General features: G+C 50.3%; 1 protein-coding gene across 1 annotated transcript; it reads left to right on the top strand.

The window, feature by feature from the left end:
• Positions 1 to 4291: 4291 nt before the first annotated feature.
• LOC142586909 (uncharacterized) lies at positions 4292 to 20857 on the top strand. Its single transcript, XM_075697818.1, has 2 exons — positions 4292 to 5859; positions 20428 to 20857. Exons 1-2 carry the CDS (start codon positions 4292 to 4294, stop codon positions 20855 to 20857), a joined length of 1998 nt encoding a protein of 665 aa, XP_075553933.1.
• Positions 20858 to 21170: the final 313 nt, after the last annotated feature.

Below are 21170 nucleotides of genomic sequence, written 5' to 3' on the forward strand. Positions count from 1 at the left end.
CAAAGGGCGGTGCACAAGAACAATTGTTACACATTGCATGAGGAGCTACAGTCACGCCATTACCCAGCACATTGCACCCACAACTTCAGCAACCCGGCCCCTACCGACTGTTTAACAATATGCAACGTCGTGTGCAGACGTGTCCTCAAGCCGGTGGTGGGCATTTTCAGCATCTCCTCTAGTGATCACTGCGCTGATGTAAGCAAAAATTTCAAATTTTAAGACCACAATTTCCACATGCACAATTACTTTTCGTACACCCTATAAGAGATGACAAGGGGGGGGGGAGAGTTCCGGGACCCAAACCCCGGCCTTCCGAAGTTTTTTTTTGGGGGGGGGGGGTGAGGGTGCCCCAGGCGAGGCCGAAGCCTAACCCGGCCCCTTCCCCCTCTAAAGTCATTACCAGAGTTCTGTTACCCACATCCCTTGACGTTTCTTTTAAGTTGTCTCTACCTCTTAAAATTTTATAGTGGTGGTGGTGGTGAGTTGTGGCAACAGGTGGGTTTAGCCTGGCGATCAAGGCCGGCAATTGCTCCGCCCGAGCGGCTCTTATAATGTCACTGCGGTGTTTTACCACATGTCGTGAAGTTTCTTTGTTGGCTGTAACTGTTCCTTCGGAGAACGCAAGATGCTGCAGGCAGGCATGAGGAAGGTCCTTTTCTTGCAGATTTTCCAGGAGAGCGCCCCTTTCATCTTTGAATTTCGGGCGCGACCACAGAAGGTGTTCAGTGTCTCCTGTCTCATTGCATGCCGTACAGTCCGGAGAATTGATAAGCCCGTCTTAAATAAGCATTCTGGTGTACTAGCAGATCCTGTCATTATTCGATATAGAAATGAGGCTTCCTCTCGACGTAATATCTTGGTTACGCAGGGCATGTGTGGTGGAAACCAAAGTGACCCAAAGTGATTTCGAATGTCAGATTTTAAAACTTGATTACTCTCTAGGGGCCTTGACTTTGGTAGGATGATAATGCGCTGTGCATGCAAGAGCATACACTTTTTTGTTGCCAGCTAGCATTGCCAAAAAAATTAAATTATGGGGTTTTACGTGCCAAAACCACAATCTGATTATGAGGCGCGCCGTAGCGGGGGACTCCGGAAATTTTGACCACCTGGGGCTCTTTAACGTGCACCTAAATCTAAGTACACGGGTGTTTTCGCCCCCATCGAAATGCGGCCGCCGTAGCCGGGATTCAATCCCGCGGCCTCGTGCTTAGCAGCCCAACACCATAGCCACTAAGCAACCACGGCGGGTGTCAGCGATACCAGTGTGGGAGGGAATCGACTGAAAGTTTACTGTGAAGCCTTTATTGCCGAGTTCTTTCACGATGGCTTGTGATTTGCGCGGGATCTTGACGAGCGGTAGACTACGGTAGAGTTGTTGCAACGCGGCCTTTGAGTCCGTAAGGAGAACCATGTTCTGTGGAGGCAAAGTCTTTAGTTTGCGTAGAGTAACAGATATTACCGCGCCTTCCACAACTGTCGACGAGGCTATACAGTCCAGATGGCCAGACTACGCAAATATCTGAGAGGGAATAGAGAACACAGCTCCGCAGCAGAACAGGGCCATTTTGTATACTTGGAGGTTATTCGGGTAAGTCGTGTCCAAATCTTCAAGAACTAGCGACTTGGCTTCTGCAAATGGAATGCAGATCTTTGACTGCAATCGTGGTACCCTTGAGTTGCATGTGCTACCTTCGAATCCACATGGTGGGCCTACCTTTCCCTCTGTCTCGAGCAGCGCATTCCCAAGACGCCAAGCATCTTCAGCGTTGCATAATATGTGAGCGCGGCCTCTTACTTATCCTTATCTGATATCTGATCTAATCTGATGTCACCCACAAATAGTCAATACGAGCGCTTAGAAGCCATGCATAGAAAAGGCCTTCGACTGTGCCTGGGAGGCCCTCAGCCGGCATCGAACAAAAGAGTGGTATACGAAGCTGAGTCATGACCTCTGCGACTTCAGGCTTCCCAGTCTCTCATGACCTACCTACTATGTTTGAGTGAGTCTTCGCGCAGCAAAGCTCTCTTAAAAATTTTATTGTGGCCAAATGCTTACTGCATCACTGTTGGCGCGGTCATGCGCGGCTTTTAATTCATACTTTTGGTTTATTTCTGCAAATAATGATAATATATAGGAGGACAAGCGCATTAGAAGCGCCAGCAGCGGCTACCTCATCTGTATTTTTTCACTTCAACATTCTTTTTTTTCAATTTCCAATGTGAACACCATGCACAACACAACATATTTAGATATATACATAGGACAAAGTTTATTTCATCTTTTGGAGATTTTAAAGATAATGAGGTAGCCAACTAACAATTATTTCTAATGGTATGGATAGCCTATGCCTAGAGAATGAATATGTTGCTGTATGTTCGCCTCGCTTCAGATTGCTTTGCACGCCTTTCTTTTTATCCCCCCTGTAAGGTCGCTCTGATTGTTCGGGTTCTTAAGTGTCACGAATCGGCCACGTGCTTTGTGCATAGAGAGGGGGTTCACTTGCCCCCGTGTCAGCCGGGCGACAGTTGCTGTGTTATGTGGGGTCACAGGCACCGCGCGGTGTTGGGTGACGCGTCGCGGCAGGTGCCAGGTGGGCGAGTGCCGATTCCGGGAAGTCGGCATTGTGCGCACGGTGTTGGCAGTCCGCCGACGGTCACACGAGTCCACACAGACCAGCCTTGAAAGGGACCGCTGTACAAGGTATTGTGAGTGTGGCTCCCGAGTGCCTGACTAATTGAAGGCGCCGCCGAGGTTAAGAAGGGCTTAGCAACTCCGACCCCGTTCCGCATGCAGTGAGCATGGACCTAATCTTCTACGCGTCCGGAACGCAATCGCCAGCCTTGTTGTTGGGTGCGACTGCCGGTGTGGTGTCGAAGGCCAGCTTACAGTGCACGCTGTAGGAATGCGGTGCACACGTAAAGAGTGCATTCGGACGACGGCGTCTTGGAAACACGCACTCGGAGAACTTTGTCTTGTAGACAATAAGTTTGAAGGACAAGGAGGGCCATCAGTCTCCCACGCGGACAAACTTTGAGTACGGCCGCACTACGTGGTATCGATGCCCCTGCTTCCGAGACATTTGCGGCCTAGACGCCGTTGGGATTTGAAACGGTCTAGCGATAACTTGTTCGGGCCTGGCGTGTTTTGCTGAGCCCGTCACTAACTACGGAGAAATGAGAGGGCAACGGAGTTTTGGCGAAGAAGGAAAAGAGCTTTGTTTTCCAATATGTTTATTTTGAAGAGTAAGCCCATCCCTGTGGGTTGTGGCTTAACAAACGGTTGACTCTGATTGGCAACTGAACCTGTGGGACGGGCCAACGGTCCTACCGCCTTTTTTTTTCTTTGTGTAATTGGGCTATAAAAATCGGGACGACATGCTGTCCCTCAGACTTGGCTGAAATCAGGATTACTGATAGATCAGTGAGGCTCCGTACCATGTACGTTAGACTTGGCTGAAATCAGGATTGCTGATAGATCAGTGAGCCTCCGTACTATGTGCGTTAAAACGAGTCTGGGCTCTAACAGTCATTGAGACAGTCGAAGAGTGAGACTTTGTTTCTCAATTGTTCAAATTTGTAATGTTTTTGTTTTACCTGCCATGTATATAGAAAAGTTTGCGTATAAGTATTTCTTGTACATCTGATCTGCATCGCTTCCTGTCTGCGTTTGATCAACAACTGCCGATCATCGTCCGAGAAGCTTCAAGTTCCAACGGTGAAGCGAGGACGGAGAACGAACGAAACTTTACTGGCGCAGCACGACAGGATCGGCAAGCCCCACAACGAGCAACGAGCAGCGAGCCAGGCGCAAGGAATCAGAGGGCCACCAGCGAATTCTGCAAGGGTTGCAATTCATCTGGACAAGGACGTCAGGCGGCGCCCCCAGCAGCAACGGCTTCAAGTTCCAACGGTGAAGCGAGGACGGACAAGGAACGAAACTTTACTGGCGCAGCCGACAGGATCGGCAAGCCCCACAACGAGCAACGAGCGGCGAGCCAGGCGCAAGGAATCAGAGGGCCACCAGCGAATTCCGCAAGGGTTGCAATTCATCTGGACAAGGACGTCAGGCGGCGCCCCCAGCAGCAACGGGTGAGCGGGATTCCTTGCGTTTTGTCTAGGTTGGCATGGCTGTTGTTCAGTGAGGTTAATGGTGTTCACGCGCAGAACAGCAAATGCGATTGAGGCTAACATAAACATTGATACTGCATCTGAACAAACAGAGGGTCAGAGACGGCAGGAACTACAACGCATCGGAGAGACCGAGTCTGACACGTCGGATACTGAAATGAATAGTGAGACGCAGGGCGCTTCGCAGGCTCCGAGCACGACAGATCCAGAGGCCATGGCGGTGAGACGCCTGGAGCTGGAGCTGGAAAAGGTGCGCCTACAGCTAGAGTGCGAGCGCATTGCTCTACGGAGAGTGGAGCTCGAGCAGTCGAGCAGGCCGCCTTCGGTGTCGGAAGGAAGCGATCGGCACGGTGCCATCACGGATGGAATAGCACAATGTGCTAAAGTGCTTAAGGCATACCGGTTGCCGTGTGACGCTGACGTTCCGATATGGTTTGATGAGGTCGAAAAGTTGTTTGCATCTTTTCAAGTACCAGCACATAGCCGTGTACATTTGATCATGCCTGCGCTGGCCGAGCGGGTTCGTTATCTGTTGCGTGGCCTCAATGACGAGGAATGTACAGATTATGAGACTGTAAAGAAGGCGGTATTAGATGAACTTAAGCTCACGCCAGCTAAATACTTGGAGAGGTTTGAAAAGGCATCTAAACGAAAGGAGGAAACTTGGGCTCAGTTCGCGTCCCGCGCTAGAACTTATTTGGCATATTACCTTCGATCTCGCAATGCAAACTCCAAAGAAGCTATGACGGAGCTTATGGTCGCTGACCGTATGAAAGCCATTCTAAGCTCAGAAGCCCTTGAATATGTTCTTTTGCGGGAGGGCGAAGATTGGTTTAAGCCAGTGGAGGTGGCGAAAGTGCTCGAGACTTTCGAGCAAGCTAAAGGGAAAGGACGAGCAACTAAGCCAGCCGCAACAGCCTCACTGCTGCAGCACGCAAAACTAGCTAGCCCGCAGAGGACAAATTTAAAATGCCACATGTGTCATGTACAGGGTCACCTAGCCAGAGACTGCCCAAAAGCTTCAAATAAAGAACAGCAGGGGAAGGCGCCGACTGTGCAAAAACAAAGGGTACAGAAGGTTGCTGTAGTAAGTGAAGAACCTCCACCAGAGCAAGAAAGGGTGCTAAGCGCTAGAGTACAAGTGTTAGCTCAAAATGCTAGTTCAGGGAGGTCAAAGCTGGACCTTATCCCTATCATATGCGGGGATATAGCAACGGAAGCTGTGTTGGACACAGGTAGTGAGATAACGGTCGTCCGTAAAAGTATGTTGCCGGTCGTTTTACAGGAGCCATCGGGAACAGTAAGGCTCGAGTCGGCATTCGGAAAGACCATTCGAGCTAACCTAGCTACGCTGCCCGTAGGCATGCATCGCCCGGGGGCTGTGATACAACCGCAGAGGATCGATCTGGTGTGCGCAGTTACAGACGAACTTGCAAAGGGGGTTGACTGCCTGCTGTCAAAGGAAGATTGGGAACTACTACAGGCGCAGGAAAAAGAGGAGTTTGCACGAGAAAATATTCCGCGAGTAGCCAGTTCCGTTGGGGTCCGATCAGTCGAAATGATCGATAACACTGAGCCGGATTGCGGTCTAAGTTTCGAAGAAACGACAGATGAAATCCCTAAATTGCAAGAGAATAGTCTCATACAAGAAGTCACTGGGGTGCACAGTCAGCGGGAGGAATTTCGAGCTGCTCAGCTTGCCGATGAAAGCCAGAAAAAGGCCTGGTATGATGCGAGAAACGGCAAAGCTGGCATGCTCGTGTCAGACGGACTTTTGTACCATTGGGATTCCTTAGCGGGAGTCAGACAGCTGGTCCTACCAGAAGAAAGACGCAATGAGGTAGTGCCGCTCCGATCCCTGACAGCGAGGGCCACATGCGAGGCTTTACGGAAAATTTTCAGTTTTACTGGAGTGCCGGAAACGATCTATTCAGACCAAGGTACTAACTTTAAATCTCAACTGACACAGTTAATGTTAGAAAAACTGGGCTGTTCACCGAGGTTCTCCACTGCCGAACACCCTGAGGGCAACGGAGTGGTTGAGAGATGGAACAGAGTCCTCAAGAATATGTTGTATCATGTAATGGAACGGGACCGAAGAAAGTGGGATAAGCTGATCGCATTTGTTCTGTGGGCGTATCACGAAGTGCCGCATGATACCACCGGGGTGGCGCCGTTCAGGCCATTGTACGGTAGAAACCCAAATGGGTCCCTATCAATGTTGCAGCAAACTTGGACGGGTGAAATTGCGGTGCCCTCAACTCTGAGAGAGAACTACGCCGATGCGGGGAGCCCGCTTACAGCTTTGACAAGGCGAGGGGTTCCTAATTCAATTACATGGTTGGAAGATGCGCAGTGCGTGTTCGAAAGTCAAAAGTTAACTCTCTGTCTGGCTGTCGCCATGAACACTCCTGAGCCTCATCAGCCGTACCGGCTATTCACTGATGCGTCGGCGACGGTGGCTGGTGCCTGTTTAGCTCAAATGTCAGCGGACGGAAAAGAAAAGCCGATCGCTTTTCCTAGCCATCGCTTTAACCCGACACAGGCGCGCTGGTCGACTATAGAGAGAGAATCCTTTGCTATTATTTGGGCACTCAAGAAATTTGACTACTGGCTTTTCGGAGCAGTGGTGAATGTTGTCTCTGATCATAAGCCATTGTCATATTTGACAACCAGCACCCCGCAGGGGGACAAGTTAGCCAGATGGGCGCTTTCACTACAGCGCTACAATGTAACGGTGCGTCACCGGAAAGGAACATGTAACGCCAATGTTGATGCATTATCAAGGCTCTCGAATCGTTCATGGGAGCCGATCGAGTAAAGAGGAGAAAAGAAAGGATAGACAAAAACAGCCATGCCAGCTGGGACAGGCGTGAATGTTCCCGTTCACCCGAAGGACGGGTGCGTGGGACAGTTCAGCCTTGATGGAACTTTCTGTGGTTGTTGTCGTCCATGTGTGTGAGGGTTATAAGACTGTGGACATACTATGTATATACCCTGTATATGTCACTTTTCTGCTGTTGTACAGTGCAGCGCGTTGGAAAGTGTTCCTGTACTTACATGAGTATTTCTTTTGCATGCTCACTGCCATGAATGTGTTGAGCCTTCGCCCTTTTCTTTTATCGCTGTGAGAAAATTGTTTTTTTTTCGTGGTCCTTTTAGTTCATTTTCCTGTTCCTTACGGGCTCCGCAGCACCCGCGTTGGGCAGCGTATGTCAATTTTCTTTGACGGAACCTTCAGAGCCTTAATTTTACGATACAGCGCCCTTTGGCTCTTGTAGTATAGCTGGGCACATTGTAAGCCCAGTATACTCTTTAGGAGGGACGTGTAAGGTCGCTCTGATTGTTCGGGTTCTTAAGTGTCACGAATCGGCCACGTGCTTTGTGCATAGAGAGGGGGTTCACTTGCCCCCGTGTCAGCCGGGCGACAGTTGCTGTGTTATGTGGGGTCACAGGCACCGCGCGGTGTTGGGTGACGCGTCGCGGCAGGTGCCAGGTGGGCGAGTGCCGATTCCGGGAAGTCGGCATTGTGCGCACGGTGTTGGCAGTCCGCCGACGGTCACACGAGTCCACACAGACCAGCCTTGAAAGGGACCGCTGTACAAGGTATTGTGAGTGTGGCTCCCGAGTGCCTGACTAATTGAAGGCGCCGCCGAGGTTAAGAAGGGCTTAGCAACTCCGACCCCGTTCCGCATGCAGTGAGCATGGACCTAATCTTCTACGCGTCCGGAACGCAATCGCCAGCCTTGTTGTTGGGTGCGACTGCCGGTGTGGTGTCGAAGGCCAGCTTACAGTGCACGCTGTAGGAATGCGGTGCACACGTAAAGAGTGCATTCGGACGACGGCGTCTTGGAAACACGCACTCGGAGAACTTTGTCTTGTAGACAATAAGTTTGAAGGACAAGGAGGGCCATCAGTCTCCCACGCGGACAAACTTTGAGTACGGCCGCACTACGTGGTATCGATGCCCCTGCTTCCGAGACATTTGCGGCCTAGACGCCGTTGGGATTTGAAACGGTCTAGCGATAACTTGTTCGGGCCTGGCGTGTTTTGCTGAGCCCGTCACTAACTACGGAGAAATGAGAGGGCAACGGAGTTTTGGCGAAGAAGGAAAAGAGCTTTGTTTTCCAATATGTTTATTTTGAAGAGTAAGCCCATCCCTGTGGGTTGTGGCTTAACAAACGGTTGACTCTGATTGGCAACTGAACCTGTGGGACGGGCCAACGGTCCTACCGCCTTTTTTTTTCTTTGTGTAATTGGGCTATAAAAATCGGGACGACATGCTGTCCCTCAGACTTGGCTGAAATCAGGATTACTGATAGATCAGTGAGGCTCCGTACCATGTACGTTAGACTTGGCTGAAATCAGGATTGCTGATAGATCAGTGAGCCTCCGTACTATGTGCGTTAAAACGAGTCTGGGCTCTAACAGTCATTGAGACAGTCGAAGAGTGAGACTTTGTTTCTCAATTGTTCAAATTTGTAATGTTTTTGTTTTACCTGCCATGTATATAGAAAAGTTTGCGTATAAGTATTTCTTGTACATCTGATCTGCATCGCTTCCTGTCTGCGTTTGATCAACAACTGCCGATCATCGTCCGAGAAGCTTCAAGTTCCAACGGTGAAGCGAGGACGGAGAACGAACGAAACTTTTCTCCCCCCCCCCCCAAAAAAAAACACCTGCAGGCTTCAGTGACACCTTCGACAGAGCCTTTCATCAACGGCGTCTGAAATGCACGTGCATGGATGATGTGTCTCAGTATTGGTTTTCTTTCAGCAGCCAATGTTAAGGACTCATGGAAAAGAAAACCTGTTCTAACAAGTTACAACATTTATTAAGGATGAAAACATCGCCACTTGCATGTATACAGAGGTCATATATATATATATATATATATATATATATATATATATATATATATATATATTGTCACGTGATGGTGACGTAGAAGAACACAGTAGCAATACTGTGAACGACAAAACTAACTTTTAGTGGGCGAACCTGTGCCCACAAGACAGGCTACACTTATAGCAAAACGATGGCGGCGAACACGGTCGGCGATCGTCGAAAATCTGATCAGCGGCTCAAGCGCGTCGGCTTTTATAGATCAGTCATCGAATGTTCCATATTAACCGCTGGGACCCGCGTGTCTTCCACAAAGTTCTACACTATTCGCGTCGCGCGTACATGCAATCAGATTACACAAGTTGCGGTGAAAGACAGTGGACGGAACCATCGATAACATTCCAGAAACTTCTTTTACATGCAGGCGCGTCCTGCCCTGTGCGATAACATTTGTTAGGCGGCGAAACCTGGTCGCGAGATAAAGATAAGTACACGTGTCATTACCACCCTCTTAAATAGCATCGACCCAATGCTGCAAACAAACAAAAGTAATAAACAAAATACTCGTAGCAAAGAAAACAACAAAAATAAGGAATTTCGTCAGCGTCCGTAAAAGGGTTTAAGGCGCACCACGTGGACCACTTCAGATCGTGCGCCGCGCCGCTGTGAATGCGAAATGCCGTCTGGCACGACCTCATAGTCCAGAGCGCCAATACGTCGGATGACCTTGTAGGGTCCGAAATAGCGTCGCAGTAGTTCCTCACTGAGTCCTCGTCGGCGTATCGGGGTCCATACCCAAACGCGGTCGCCGGGCTGGTACTCGACGAAGCGTCGTTGGAGGTTGTAGTGTCGGCTGTCGGTCCTCTGCTGGTTCTTGATCCGCAAGCGGGCGAGCTGTCGGGCTTCTTCGGCGCGCTGGAGATAGGTAGCCACGTCAAGGTTTTCCTCGTCAGTGACGTGCGGCAGCATGGCGCGTCGAGCGTCGTCGTCGGGTTCCTGCCGTAAACCAGCTTAAATGGCGTGATCTGTCTTGTTTCTTGCACCGCCGTGTTGTAAGCGAATGTTACGTACGGCAGGACCGCATCCCACGTCTTGTGCTCGACGTCGACGTACATTGCTAGCATGTCGGGGAGGGTCTTGTTCAGGCGCTCCGTGAGACCATTCGTCTGCGGATGGTATGCAGCTGTCCTCCTGTGACTTGTCTGGCTGTATTGCAGAATGGCTTGCGTGAGCTATGCTGTAAAAGCCGTTCCTCTGTCGGTGATGAGGACTTCTGGAGCACCATGTCGGAGCAGGATGTTCTCGACGAAAAATTTCGCCACTTCGGCTACGCTGCCTTTCGGTAGAGCTTTAGTTTCAGCGAAGCGGGTGAGATAGTCCGTCGCCACGACGATCCACTTATTTCCGGAAGTTGATGTCGGAAACGGTCCCAACAAGACCATCCCGATCGGCTGAAAAGGTCGGTAAGGAGGCTTGATCGGCTGCAGTAATCCCGCTGGCCTTGTCGGCAGTGGCGTAGCTAGGTCGTCTGGCACCCGGGGCCCATAGGTCTTCTGTCACCCCCCTCCCCGGGTGTAGCTGGCGGAAAGAGGGGTGTCTTCAGACGCATATGACACCCCCCCCCCCTCTCTGGCCCCTTGCACCCGGGGCCCACGGCCCCCCGGCCCCCCCTGTTGCTACGCCACTGCTTGTCGGTGGTGTCTTGCGTCGCTGACAGTCTCGGCATGTCCTGACGTAATGGGCGACATCGGCGGTCAGACGCGGCCAGTAATACCTTTCCTGTATTCTCGACAGCGTCCGGGAGAATACGAGGTGCCCAGCGGTCGGATCGTCATGTAGGGCGTACAGTACTTCTGGACGCAGCGCCGACGGAACAATAAGAAGGTAGTTGGCGCGGACTGATGAATTCTGCTTCACGAGTAGGTTGTTTTGAAGCGTGAAGGACAACGTCGGTGTGCCCTTCCAAATACTCGACTAGGGCTTTTAGCTCCGGGTCCCCTCGTTGTTGTTCGGCGAAGTCTTCCGCGCTTATTATTCCAAGGAAGGCGTCGTCATCCTCGTCATCTTGCGGCGGCGGGTCAATGGGGGCGAGTGATAGGCAATCGGCATCTGAGTGTTTTCGTCCGGACTTGTATGTTACAGTGACGTCGTATTCTTGTAGTCTGAGGCTCCACCGTTTCAGCCGTCCTGAGGGATCCTTTGAATTCGCTAGCCAACACAAGGCGTGATGGTCGCTGACGACTTTGAATGGCCTGCCATATAGGTAAGGGCGAAATTTCGCTGTAGCCCAAACGATGGCGAGGCATTCCTTTTCGGTTGTAGAATAATTGCCTTCCGCTTTTGACAACGACCGGATAGCATAAGCTATCACGTGTTCATGTCCATCTTTTCTCTGGACTAGGACGGCACCGAGGCCTAGGCTACTGGCGACAGTGTGGATTTCGCTATTGGCGTGCTCGTTGAAATGCGCAAGTACGGGCGGCGACTGCATGCGTCGTTTGAGTTCTTGAAATGCGTCGGCCTGCGGCGTTTCCCACTTGAACTCGACGTCACATTTAGTTAGATGTGTTAGCGGCTCCGCGATGCGTGAAAAGTCCTTGACAAAGCGCCTATAGTAGGCACACATGCCAAGGAATCTGTGCACTGCCTTCTTGTTGATGGGCTGTGGGAACTTTGCTATGGCAGCTGTCTTCTGCGGGTCGGGGCGTACTCCAGACTCGCTGATGACGTGGCCTAGAAACAGAAGCTCATCGTAAGCGAAGCGGCACTTTTCTGGCTTCAGAGTGAGCCCTGATGACTTGATGGCCTCGAGTACTGTTGCAAGCCGCCTAAGGTGATCGTCGAAATTTCCGGCGAAGACAACGACGTCATCCAAGTAAACGAGGCAGGTCTGCCACTTCAACCCTGCTAAAACCGTGTCCATCACGCGCTGGAACGTTGCAGGCGCCGAGCACAGTCCAAATGGCATAACCTTGAACTCGTAGAGGCTGTCTGGAGTGATGAAGGCGGTCTTTTCGCGATCTCTTTCGTCGACTTCTATTTGCCAATAGCCAGACTTGAGGTCCATCGACGAGAAGTATTTAGCGTTGCAGAGCTGATCCAATGCGTCGTCTATCCGTGGGAGGGGGTATACGTCCTTCGTGATCTTGTTCAGACGACGATAATCGACGCAGAAACGTAGGGTTCCGTCCTTTTTCTTTGCCAGGACAACAGGGGATGCCCACGGGCTTTTCGACGGCTGGATGATGTCGTCGCGCAGCATTTCGTCGACTTGTTCTCTTATAGCTTCAGGTTCTCGCGGCGAAGCTCGGTAAGGGCTCTGGCGGAGTGGTCGAGCGCACTCCTCGGTGATTATGCGATGCTTGGCGACTGGTGTTTGTCGAATCCTCGATGACGTCGAAAAGCAGCCTTTGTATCGTCGGAGCAGACTTCTGAGCTGCTGTTGCTTAATCATAGGGAGATTTGGATTAATGTCGTAGTCTGGTTCGGGATCCATGGTCGTCGGGGTAGATGCGGCGGAATCCGAGAGGACAAACGCATTACTTGTTTCCAGAATTTCCTCGATGTACGCGATCGTCGTGCCCTTGTTGATGTTCTTGAACTCCTAGCTGAAGTTTGTCAGCAACACTTCAGTTTTCCCTTCATGCAGTCGAGCGATCCCTCTTGCGACGCAAATTTCACGGTCTAGCAGTAGACGTTGGTCGCCTTCGATGACACCTTCTACGTCAGCGGGTGTTTGGGTGCCGACCGGAATAACAATGCTGGAGCGAGGCGGGATGCTCACTTGATCTTTGAGCACACTCAAGGCGTGGTGACTACGAGGGCTCTCCGGCGGTATCGCTTTATCTTCCGACAGCGTTACTGACTTCGACTTGAGGTCGATGATTGCGCCGTGTTGGTTCAGGAAGTCCATACCGAGAATGACGTCTCGTGAACACTGTAAGAGGATAACGAAGGTGGCAGGGTAAGTCCGGTCATGAATGGTTATTCTTGCCGTGCAGATTCCAGTCGGCGTTATGAGGTGTCCTCCAGCGGTCCGAATTTGAGGGCCTTCCCATGCGGTCTTAACTTTCTTCAACTGGGCGGCGATGTGTCCACTCATGACGGAGTAATCAGCCCCTGTGTCTACTAAGGCGGTAACTGCGTGGCCGTCGAGAAGCACGACGAGGTCGGTGGTTCTTTGTCTGGCGTTGCAGTTAGGTCTTGGCGTCGGATCACGGCTGCGTCGTGCTGAACTGAAGCTGGAACGTCGCGTGGTCAAGTCGTCTTTCGTCGGTGCAGTCTTGGCTTCCTGACTTCGTCGAGACGGCGGCGTGTCATTATGTCGTCGACATGGTCTCTTCGTCGTCTTCGTCGGCGGCGGAGGATCTTCGTCAGTTCGACGAACAGCAACCGCACCTCCATCAGTTGCTGCTTTTAGTTTTCCGGATATGGGCTCGCAGAGCGGCCCCGGGCTGGGCCGGCGTATGGTCGGCGCTGCGGCGACAGGTAGCGGCCTGATGACGGCGAACGGGACGGTCGTCGAGGGCTCCACTGAGTGGCGGCCAGGCCGTCGGCGATATCGCGAGATCGTTCGCCAATCTGTGGTCGTGGCGCGTTAACGGCGAACTCCCGGTATGGGCATCGGCGGTAGATGTGCCCGGCTTCTCCGCAGTGATAGCAAAGCGGGCGGTGGTCGGGGGCGCGCCAAACGTCAGTCTTCCTTGGAACGCCGCGTGAGGTGACGGCTTGGCGTGCTGGCGGCGGGGGTGGTGGTGGACGACGGAACTGTGTCGTGCGAGAAGTACTGGGATCGATACCCAGCACCTCCACCAGATGTCACGCGGTGGTGACGTAGAAGAACAATACTGTGAACGACAAAACTAACTTTTAGTGGGCGAACCTGTGCCCACAAGACAGGCTACACTTATAGCACAACGATGGCGGCGAACACGGTCGGCGATCGTCGAAAATCTGATCAGCGGGTCAAGCGCGTCGGCTTTTATAGATCAGTCATCAAATGTTCCAGATTAACCGCTGGGACCCGCGTGTCTTCCACAAAGTTCTACACTATTCGCGTCGCGCATACATGCAATCAGATTACACAAGTTGCGGGGAAAGACAGTGGACGGAACCATCGATAACATTCCAGAAACTTCTTTTACATGCAGGCGCGTCCTGCCCTGTGCGATAACACTTGTTAGGCGGCGAAACGTGGTCGCTAGATAAAGATAAGTACACGTGTCAATATATATATATATATATATATATATATATATATATATATATATATATATATATATATATATATATATATATTGATTAGTCATATCATAAGCCAACAAACACTGACACCAAGGACAACATAGGGGAAATTACTTGTGCTTAGTAAATGAAACAAAGAAACGATAAATTAATGGAAATGAAAGTGGATGAAAAAACAACTTGCCGCAGGTGGGGAACGATCCCACAACCTTCGCATTTCGCGTGCGATGCTCTACCAATTGAGCTACCGCGGCGCCGTTTTCCCATCCACTTTCTTGGGTATTTATGCTTCCTAGTAGAACCCTGGGAGTGTTAGCCAGCGAGGCCACTCACATACCTTGGCGGCGGATGTGGAACATTCTTTCTGCCGCAGGCGTCAAGAGAACGTGATCTTTTTGAGGGAAGGCAACCGGTCAATAAAACCACACATGCTACCTGAAGGCATCAATCTTGCTGGTATAGGAGCAAGTGTTTCGCCGGCGGGCGCCCTTTCGCGCCATGGGGCGCGATCGGAGATCATTTTTCGAAACGCGCGTTCAGTTTGCCTTCAGCTTCGCCTCACACGATTGGCCGCGGCTGACAACACGGTGCGAGCGGCAGCGGGAGCTCGCACGAGTGCGGCAGCGCCGACTTCGCGCAAATCCAGAGCTTCGAGAGCGAGAAGCGCAAGCAGAGCGCCGGTGGAGGCAAGCCAACCGCCACATTCAAGAGAAGGCAGCCCAAGCCATGCGCCAGCAGAGGTAAGCTAACCCCCAACTTCGAGGGTAGGAGGCCGAGCAGAGACGTCGACGCAGAGAGATTCCTTCCACGGAGGGTGCCGATGGACGGTTCAAGAGAGAATTCCTCGACCGTGAGTGCGGTTACAGCTGCAAGGTGTGTGATGAACTGTGGTGTGATCACAACCTCACGCAAATGAAGAGTGTGTGCATTCCGGAACCGAAGCTCGAATCTAGCAAAACGACGACGAGAGAAAATAATTTCATGAAAATCGCGCTAAACACGAGTTCAAAGTTAAGAAAACAACCACCAGCTTCGCTGTTTTGACAGCTTTCACTGCGTGGAACTGGCTTTACTTTTTAGTGGTAGTGAAGTATAAGACAATTACACGAAGATTCTTACCGTGTAAATACGTGTAAGAGCCTCACCCCCAACTTGACAGCCAGTATGATATATACAGGGTGTCCCACGTAACTTGAGCCACGATTTTAAAAATGAAGGGTGCGTCGGAAGCGAATTGAACCGAACGCATACTATTCGCACTGGCCTAAACTTAAGCAATTTTTTGTTCTCCCCGTAACTCACTAATTAATTAGGTTTAATTACCCAACTTTTTAATTATTGGCTGAGGACCCCAAGTATGATACGCAGATTTGTAGAGCACCTTCAGAAACCATCGATCGAGTTATATCCTGTACGATACGTCTCACGTAGCCCATTTTCCGGGTTGCAAAGAAAGCCCGCGAAATATGAAAAAAAAAAACACGTGACGGAGCGGTTACGAAGTGGTATCGTGCTGCTCTCAAGCGTGCGTTCGGTGAACAAGGTCGGCTGCATCGTGACTGGCAACGGGGAAGCGGCAGGGCCACAGAAAGAACACCTATAAAATGGCAGGGTGTTCTCCCATTACCCCCTAAATAGCTTTCGGGCCGTGCTTTCGGGCCTGCGCGTCACGTGATGTGACGTCGACGACGTCACTACACGCCGGCTGGCAGGGCCGCGAGCGCTTGCTGCGCGCTCGCCTCGCGAGAACTGATGTCACATACAGGTTCTTCGACCGCCAGGTTCGCACGATTTATCAGGGTAATTGAAATAATTAATACTACGAAGGGAATTATACATATTTATTGATCACAGCAGACGCTGTCTGTAAGCATATTTACCACTACACAATGTTCGCGGCTGAAATGGATAACAGCAAACGATATCGCGCTGTAATATAGACACATGTTGCCTTTTATGCTGCGTACTATAAAATCATAACTGACAGCCAAAAGAAGTCATTGCACTGATAAGAGGCACGCACAGTAACAATATCCGAAAATAGCCATTTGTTAATTAATGTACGCACTAGGAGCCTCAGTATAATGACAGAAAGCAGAACATAGTACACTGCAATGCCAAAGCCATGCCAAAAGTTGGAACACGAAAACTACACTGCCATTTTAATTGTAGCTTAGACAAATGTATTATTTAACTCACTTACCAGATTGAAAAATGCTGCACTTCAAGGGCATCAAACACAACACATTGCATTTCAGAGTCAAAGACATGCGAAAAAAACACTGTCCATTAAACACTCTGGTGGCCAGATTGTGCACAACAGTAGGATAAATATCTGACGCAAAAAACCACCTACTGCTCTGCTACAGGTAGAGACATCCACAAGAAATCCCAATGCACAAACCAAATTGCACAATATATCTGCATGCACTCTGCACAAGAAAAACACACACAGCCACAAGTTATCACAAATAAAAGTCATTCACCAACCACAGCAAAAACTGTCTGAGGTTTAGTTCAATGAGAAAGAAAGAAACATGTCGCATTGAGATGCAGAAAACACCACAATTTCAAATTACAAAACAACGAACTGCCGTTTAAATCTAGGCTAGAAAATATGCACGACACAAACAAAAGAAGGCTCATTGTACTGCAACAGGCAGAAGTTGGTCGAAGAAATCACATCAGAAAACTGCAATAAAATACCCGCAGTGCAATTTAACACAATTAAATGTGCAGACTACAAGGTATGAAAAATTACTTTTTAAGAAAGATTTTAGCTTTTCGGTTTTTTGCCCTCTGTTCTTTTCTAATATTTAGATGATCATTCCTTCGTGTGCACAAGCTGTTCAGCATTATGTTTGCTGCACAGTTTGCAACCAGTGCGACAAGGAGCTCGTAGGCGTGCCCATTTTCACATGCATCTATGTCCTCAAGCATCGGCAGAGAGTCTAGAGTCAGTTGCCGAACGACACTCCTTTGGTTGGGCCCATGGATAAACTGTGTGCAGGCACTTTGTGTCACAAGCTTTGTAATTACAACCTCCGTATACATACTGTAATTACAAGGGCAGAGGAAAATTTGAGGCCACCTCGGTCCAGTTGTGCGGTCTCAATTCCAGTAACAACCAAGTGCCCTCGGCAACTTTCACACTTTGGAACTTTCATTGTAGCATGCGCCCAATACCCACACACATAACCAATAATTGGCATTCATGCTCTAGGCAATGGTTTTCCTCGGCAGCCCTCGGCCAGCAGCATGCATTGGCGCCATCCCCCCATCCGACGAGAGCAACCCCAAGAAACTTCCGGCCACGAGCCTTATCAGTTTACTAGCTGCGCCTGAAAACAAGCGCATTTTGATGTTGTTTCACTGTGCGCAAAGTCTATCTTTAAGTTTTGAGATAAAAGACGTGCTTATTACGCCTCAAGACCAATACATAAAATTTTTCGTATAACTTACGGCAACTTTGACTTGTCAAATTGTTGTTATGTAGAGAAAAAGTGTTATGAATCGGCGGGCTTAGATTTCAACGCACTTACTCGATATCGCCGCCAATGCCTTTCTTTCTTACTACATTTAGTGGGCTATGTCAGTGAGCAAAACCGGAAGCCGTCCAGGGTCTATGTTTGTCAACAACGAAAGGGTATATATTGTTACGCGAACGAAGGATTAAGAACAGGGGAGGTATTCTGTAAGAGTCCACCTAGTGGACTGTCCGTTTCAGCCGTTCCTGATTGGCTAGAGCCGCTCGTATACTCCTCGCTTGTACAGTTGCATCCAATCAGCAGCGGCCGAAATGGACAGTCCACTAGGTGGCCTCTTACTGAATACCCCCCCCCCCCCCTCCCCTGGAGACTATTTACAACGTATATTTACGAAAGATAACTGCAGCGCTGGCCAGTTCAGCCGACAGCTCGAGAGCCAGAGAGCGCTCGTCGTCTTCGTCGGGGCGCCCGCGTGCATCGTCCACAAGACGCACGCAATATGCATGTATCAATATAAAAGTTGGTACGGTGTGCATGCACGAATGGCCTAGCGTGTCACGTATCGCTTTCACGTACTATGTACTAAGTAACAATAAAGCTAACAAATCTGGCTAATAGACAGTATCCCACATGGCAAGAATACTGCGCAGCATGTACGCCTCGTTCTGTGTACACCTCGTACCTTCGTCAGTGCTGCGTTAGATTGCGTACGCGTGCCGCTTTGCGTACATTTTTCTTTGGCAAATAAAAAAGCCGCAATAGTTGTGTACACTGCCGATGTGAATGGTTATTAATGTTGATTACAATCGGTGGTGTAAAAAGCACGACGTCTATAATGTGTTTCTGGCTGCCAAAATCAATTCCAGCGCATTCAACCAGCAAAAGCATAGCCTTTAAGATCCGCATTATAAATCCAGAGGGTGCTACCCGAATGCAGCAGTTAGTAGGGCGACGACAAACAACGGAGGCGTACAAAAACGAAGTTCCCAATAGGGATTCAGGAAATTCGATGGGAGTTCTTCTCGTTTCCTTTCTCGTTTTTTTTTAAATATATGTAGGACATTAGGAAAAATAATAACAAGAGCTTGGTGGCGCAACCCACCGCCCCGTTCCCAAGGGGACGCTCATAGCATCTATCAATCCACCCATCCAATGAAAAGGGCAAAAAGTCGTAGATTTGTAATGTTTAACCAATATTATTCCAAAGAAACGCGTCTTAAAAAAAGAAACAATGGCTAAAACTCAAATGCCAGCCACATACGAGAGCAATGCAAATGCTATGAGCACAAATTATGAACAAATTTCCGGGGGCCCTTAGTTATCCCTACGTGGATGAATGCTAAAGCATTGCGACCACCGCTCCATGCTTAGATATTATGCCACAACGCAAGATCGTGGGTTCGACTCCCAACAAAAGTCGTGGGCTCGAGTGCATCAATTAAGTCCACCTTAATTCACTATGCCTTAATTAACTTCGCCTAAACAACAAAATTCGTGAGTTTGAGTGCCCTATCTTAATCTTCTATCTTAATCAACTGTACCTTAATTACCACTTAACTGTGTCTTAATTAGGTAGTGGGTTCGACTGCCACCAAAGGTCAGGGCTCGTAGCCTTCATTAACACCAAAGGTCGAGGTTTCGACTCCAACAAAAGGCCGAGGGTTCGTAGCCTTTTTGGACCATCGAGTGGTCACGCTGCAAACGCTGAATTTTCCGCCTCATGAGCCATTTAATGCTTTCGCATTAAGAAGTTTTCGTGATCCCAAACGACGGGGTAAATGCGGCTATACACATGCCTCTCGGCCGCCATTGCACACGGCCACTCACTACCACAATTCGCGCGGCTCGTTGCACCAAGGATTACAGTGGAAAATCTCTGCAATGGCGGCCCAGCCCAACGTCACGCAACGTCAAATTGACGTTTACGAAACGGCCCTTCCTGTGACTCTGCTCACGTTACATGCCTTCAGCCAATCAACAAGCTGACATGGCGGCTATCTTGAACCACTACCATATATTCGCGAAATTGCAGATGCATTGCATGAGCTTCCGCACGCTACCGATCACTATTTTTATTGCGCTAACGTCGCAGTGCAGCTGCCAAGGGCCAGAAAAATGTTTTATTTGGGAAAGTCCGAAGCTCACGTCACGTTCCGTTATCCTGATGAAAACGCGAAACTGCGTTTTGCAAAACTTCCGCTTCACGGCACGAATTTTAAAAAGCGTGACCTCTCGAGAATCAGTCAGAGAGCCAACATGGCAGATAATGGCGGCTATGCAGCCGCCATGCGCATATGATCATGCGTGTTGAGAATAGAACCCTTAGATCAAGAGACAGACGCAGTGCCTATACCTTTTCTGCAGTAATAGAGGGCGCAGCTTGTAAGCTGCAGAACCAGAAAAAAAAAAGAAGGAATACAGCTGACCGACACAGCGAATTTCAGAACAGGATGAACACAACATTGCAAATCATCAACTATGTAGTCCTCCGTGCTGTCGTTTCATAACATTGTTGTTGCCTCAACACCTGTTCCATTGCTGATAGAGGGACGAAGGACAGCAACTTCGTCTTCGTCGACATGATCTTAGCGCAATGTTCCTCGTGCCTCCAGCGCCCCTTTCGGCAGAAAGCTCCTGGACAGCGCGGTTTCAGCTAGGACTTGCCACGCAACAGCGAGCAGAGAATGGAACGGCATCTGACAACTGGTTTTCGCAGCCGCCTCGGAGACGACAAGCTCATGCACTGCCGCACCTGCAGAAGACTGGAGAAGCAGCGGCAAGACGTGAGTCGCCAAGGAGAAACGGGAGGCGACGCGGGGGAGAACGTGACGAGCGCAGAGGAGATCGTGTGCCCGCTTTGCCGGGCCTCGCTGGCAGATTCACACGCCCTGGTGGTACACGAACGCTTGCACAAGGGCATCCGGCCGTTCGAGTGCCACCGCTGCAGCGAGACGTTCCTGACCGTCGCCGGCCTGATACTGCATCGGCACCAGCACTGTCGGCAGCCGCGTTACCGGTGCGACCGTTGTCACAGGCACTTCCAGGACGTCGCGCTGTACACGAGGCATTGCAAGAAGCACTGCTGCATCTGGAAGAGAGCACGTCTGCAGATGCTCGCACTGAATTTTTGGCGGAAGAGAGCCTAGACAGGCGCGGTGCCGCCTCGGCCTGCTCGCAAGTGCCGTACACTGCGCGACACCGTCGTCGCACGTCGTGGCGAGTAGTCGGCATGTGCGCGGACAGCCGGGGACTGTGAGGGGCTTGCAGGCGCTGAGCGCAGTGTTGGAAGCGTTATCTGTGTGGACGGGACCCATTGCTGTGTTCCAGGATTAGGTACCGACAGTGCAGCCACGCGGCTCGCTGATTTCTCATCAGTTGCTGAGCCGAGAACTGTATTTGAAAGGTGGCTCTCAAAATTGTGTGTTAAGCTTGTGAGCGTTGGTTCGTGTGCTACCGTGC

This window comes from Dermacentor variabilis, chromosome 1 (genome assembly GCF_050947875.1).
Source record: "Dermacentor variabilis isolate Ectoservices chromosome 1, ASM5094787v1, whole genome shotgun sequence".
Classification (NCBI taxonomy): domain Eukaryota; kingdom Metazoa; phylum Arthropoda; class Arachnida; order Ixodida; family Ixodidae; genus Dermacentor; species Dermacentor variabilis.

What these genes read in the sequence shown, in the direction of transcription:
- LOC142586909 (XM_075697818.1), top strand. Translation starts at nt 4,292, where the DNA reads ATGAATAGTGAGACGCAGGGCGCTTCGCAGGCTCCGAGCACGACAGAT. An exon ending in GAAAGCCAGAAAAAGGCCTG is followed by an intron (nt 5,860 to 20,427) that starts GTATGATGCGAG and finishes TGGTTTTCGCAG; the next exon opens with CCGCCTCGGAGACGACAAGC.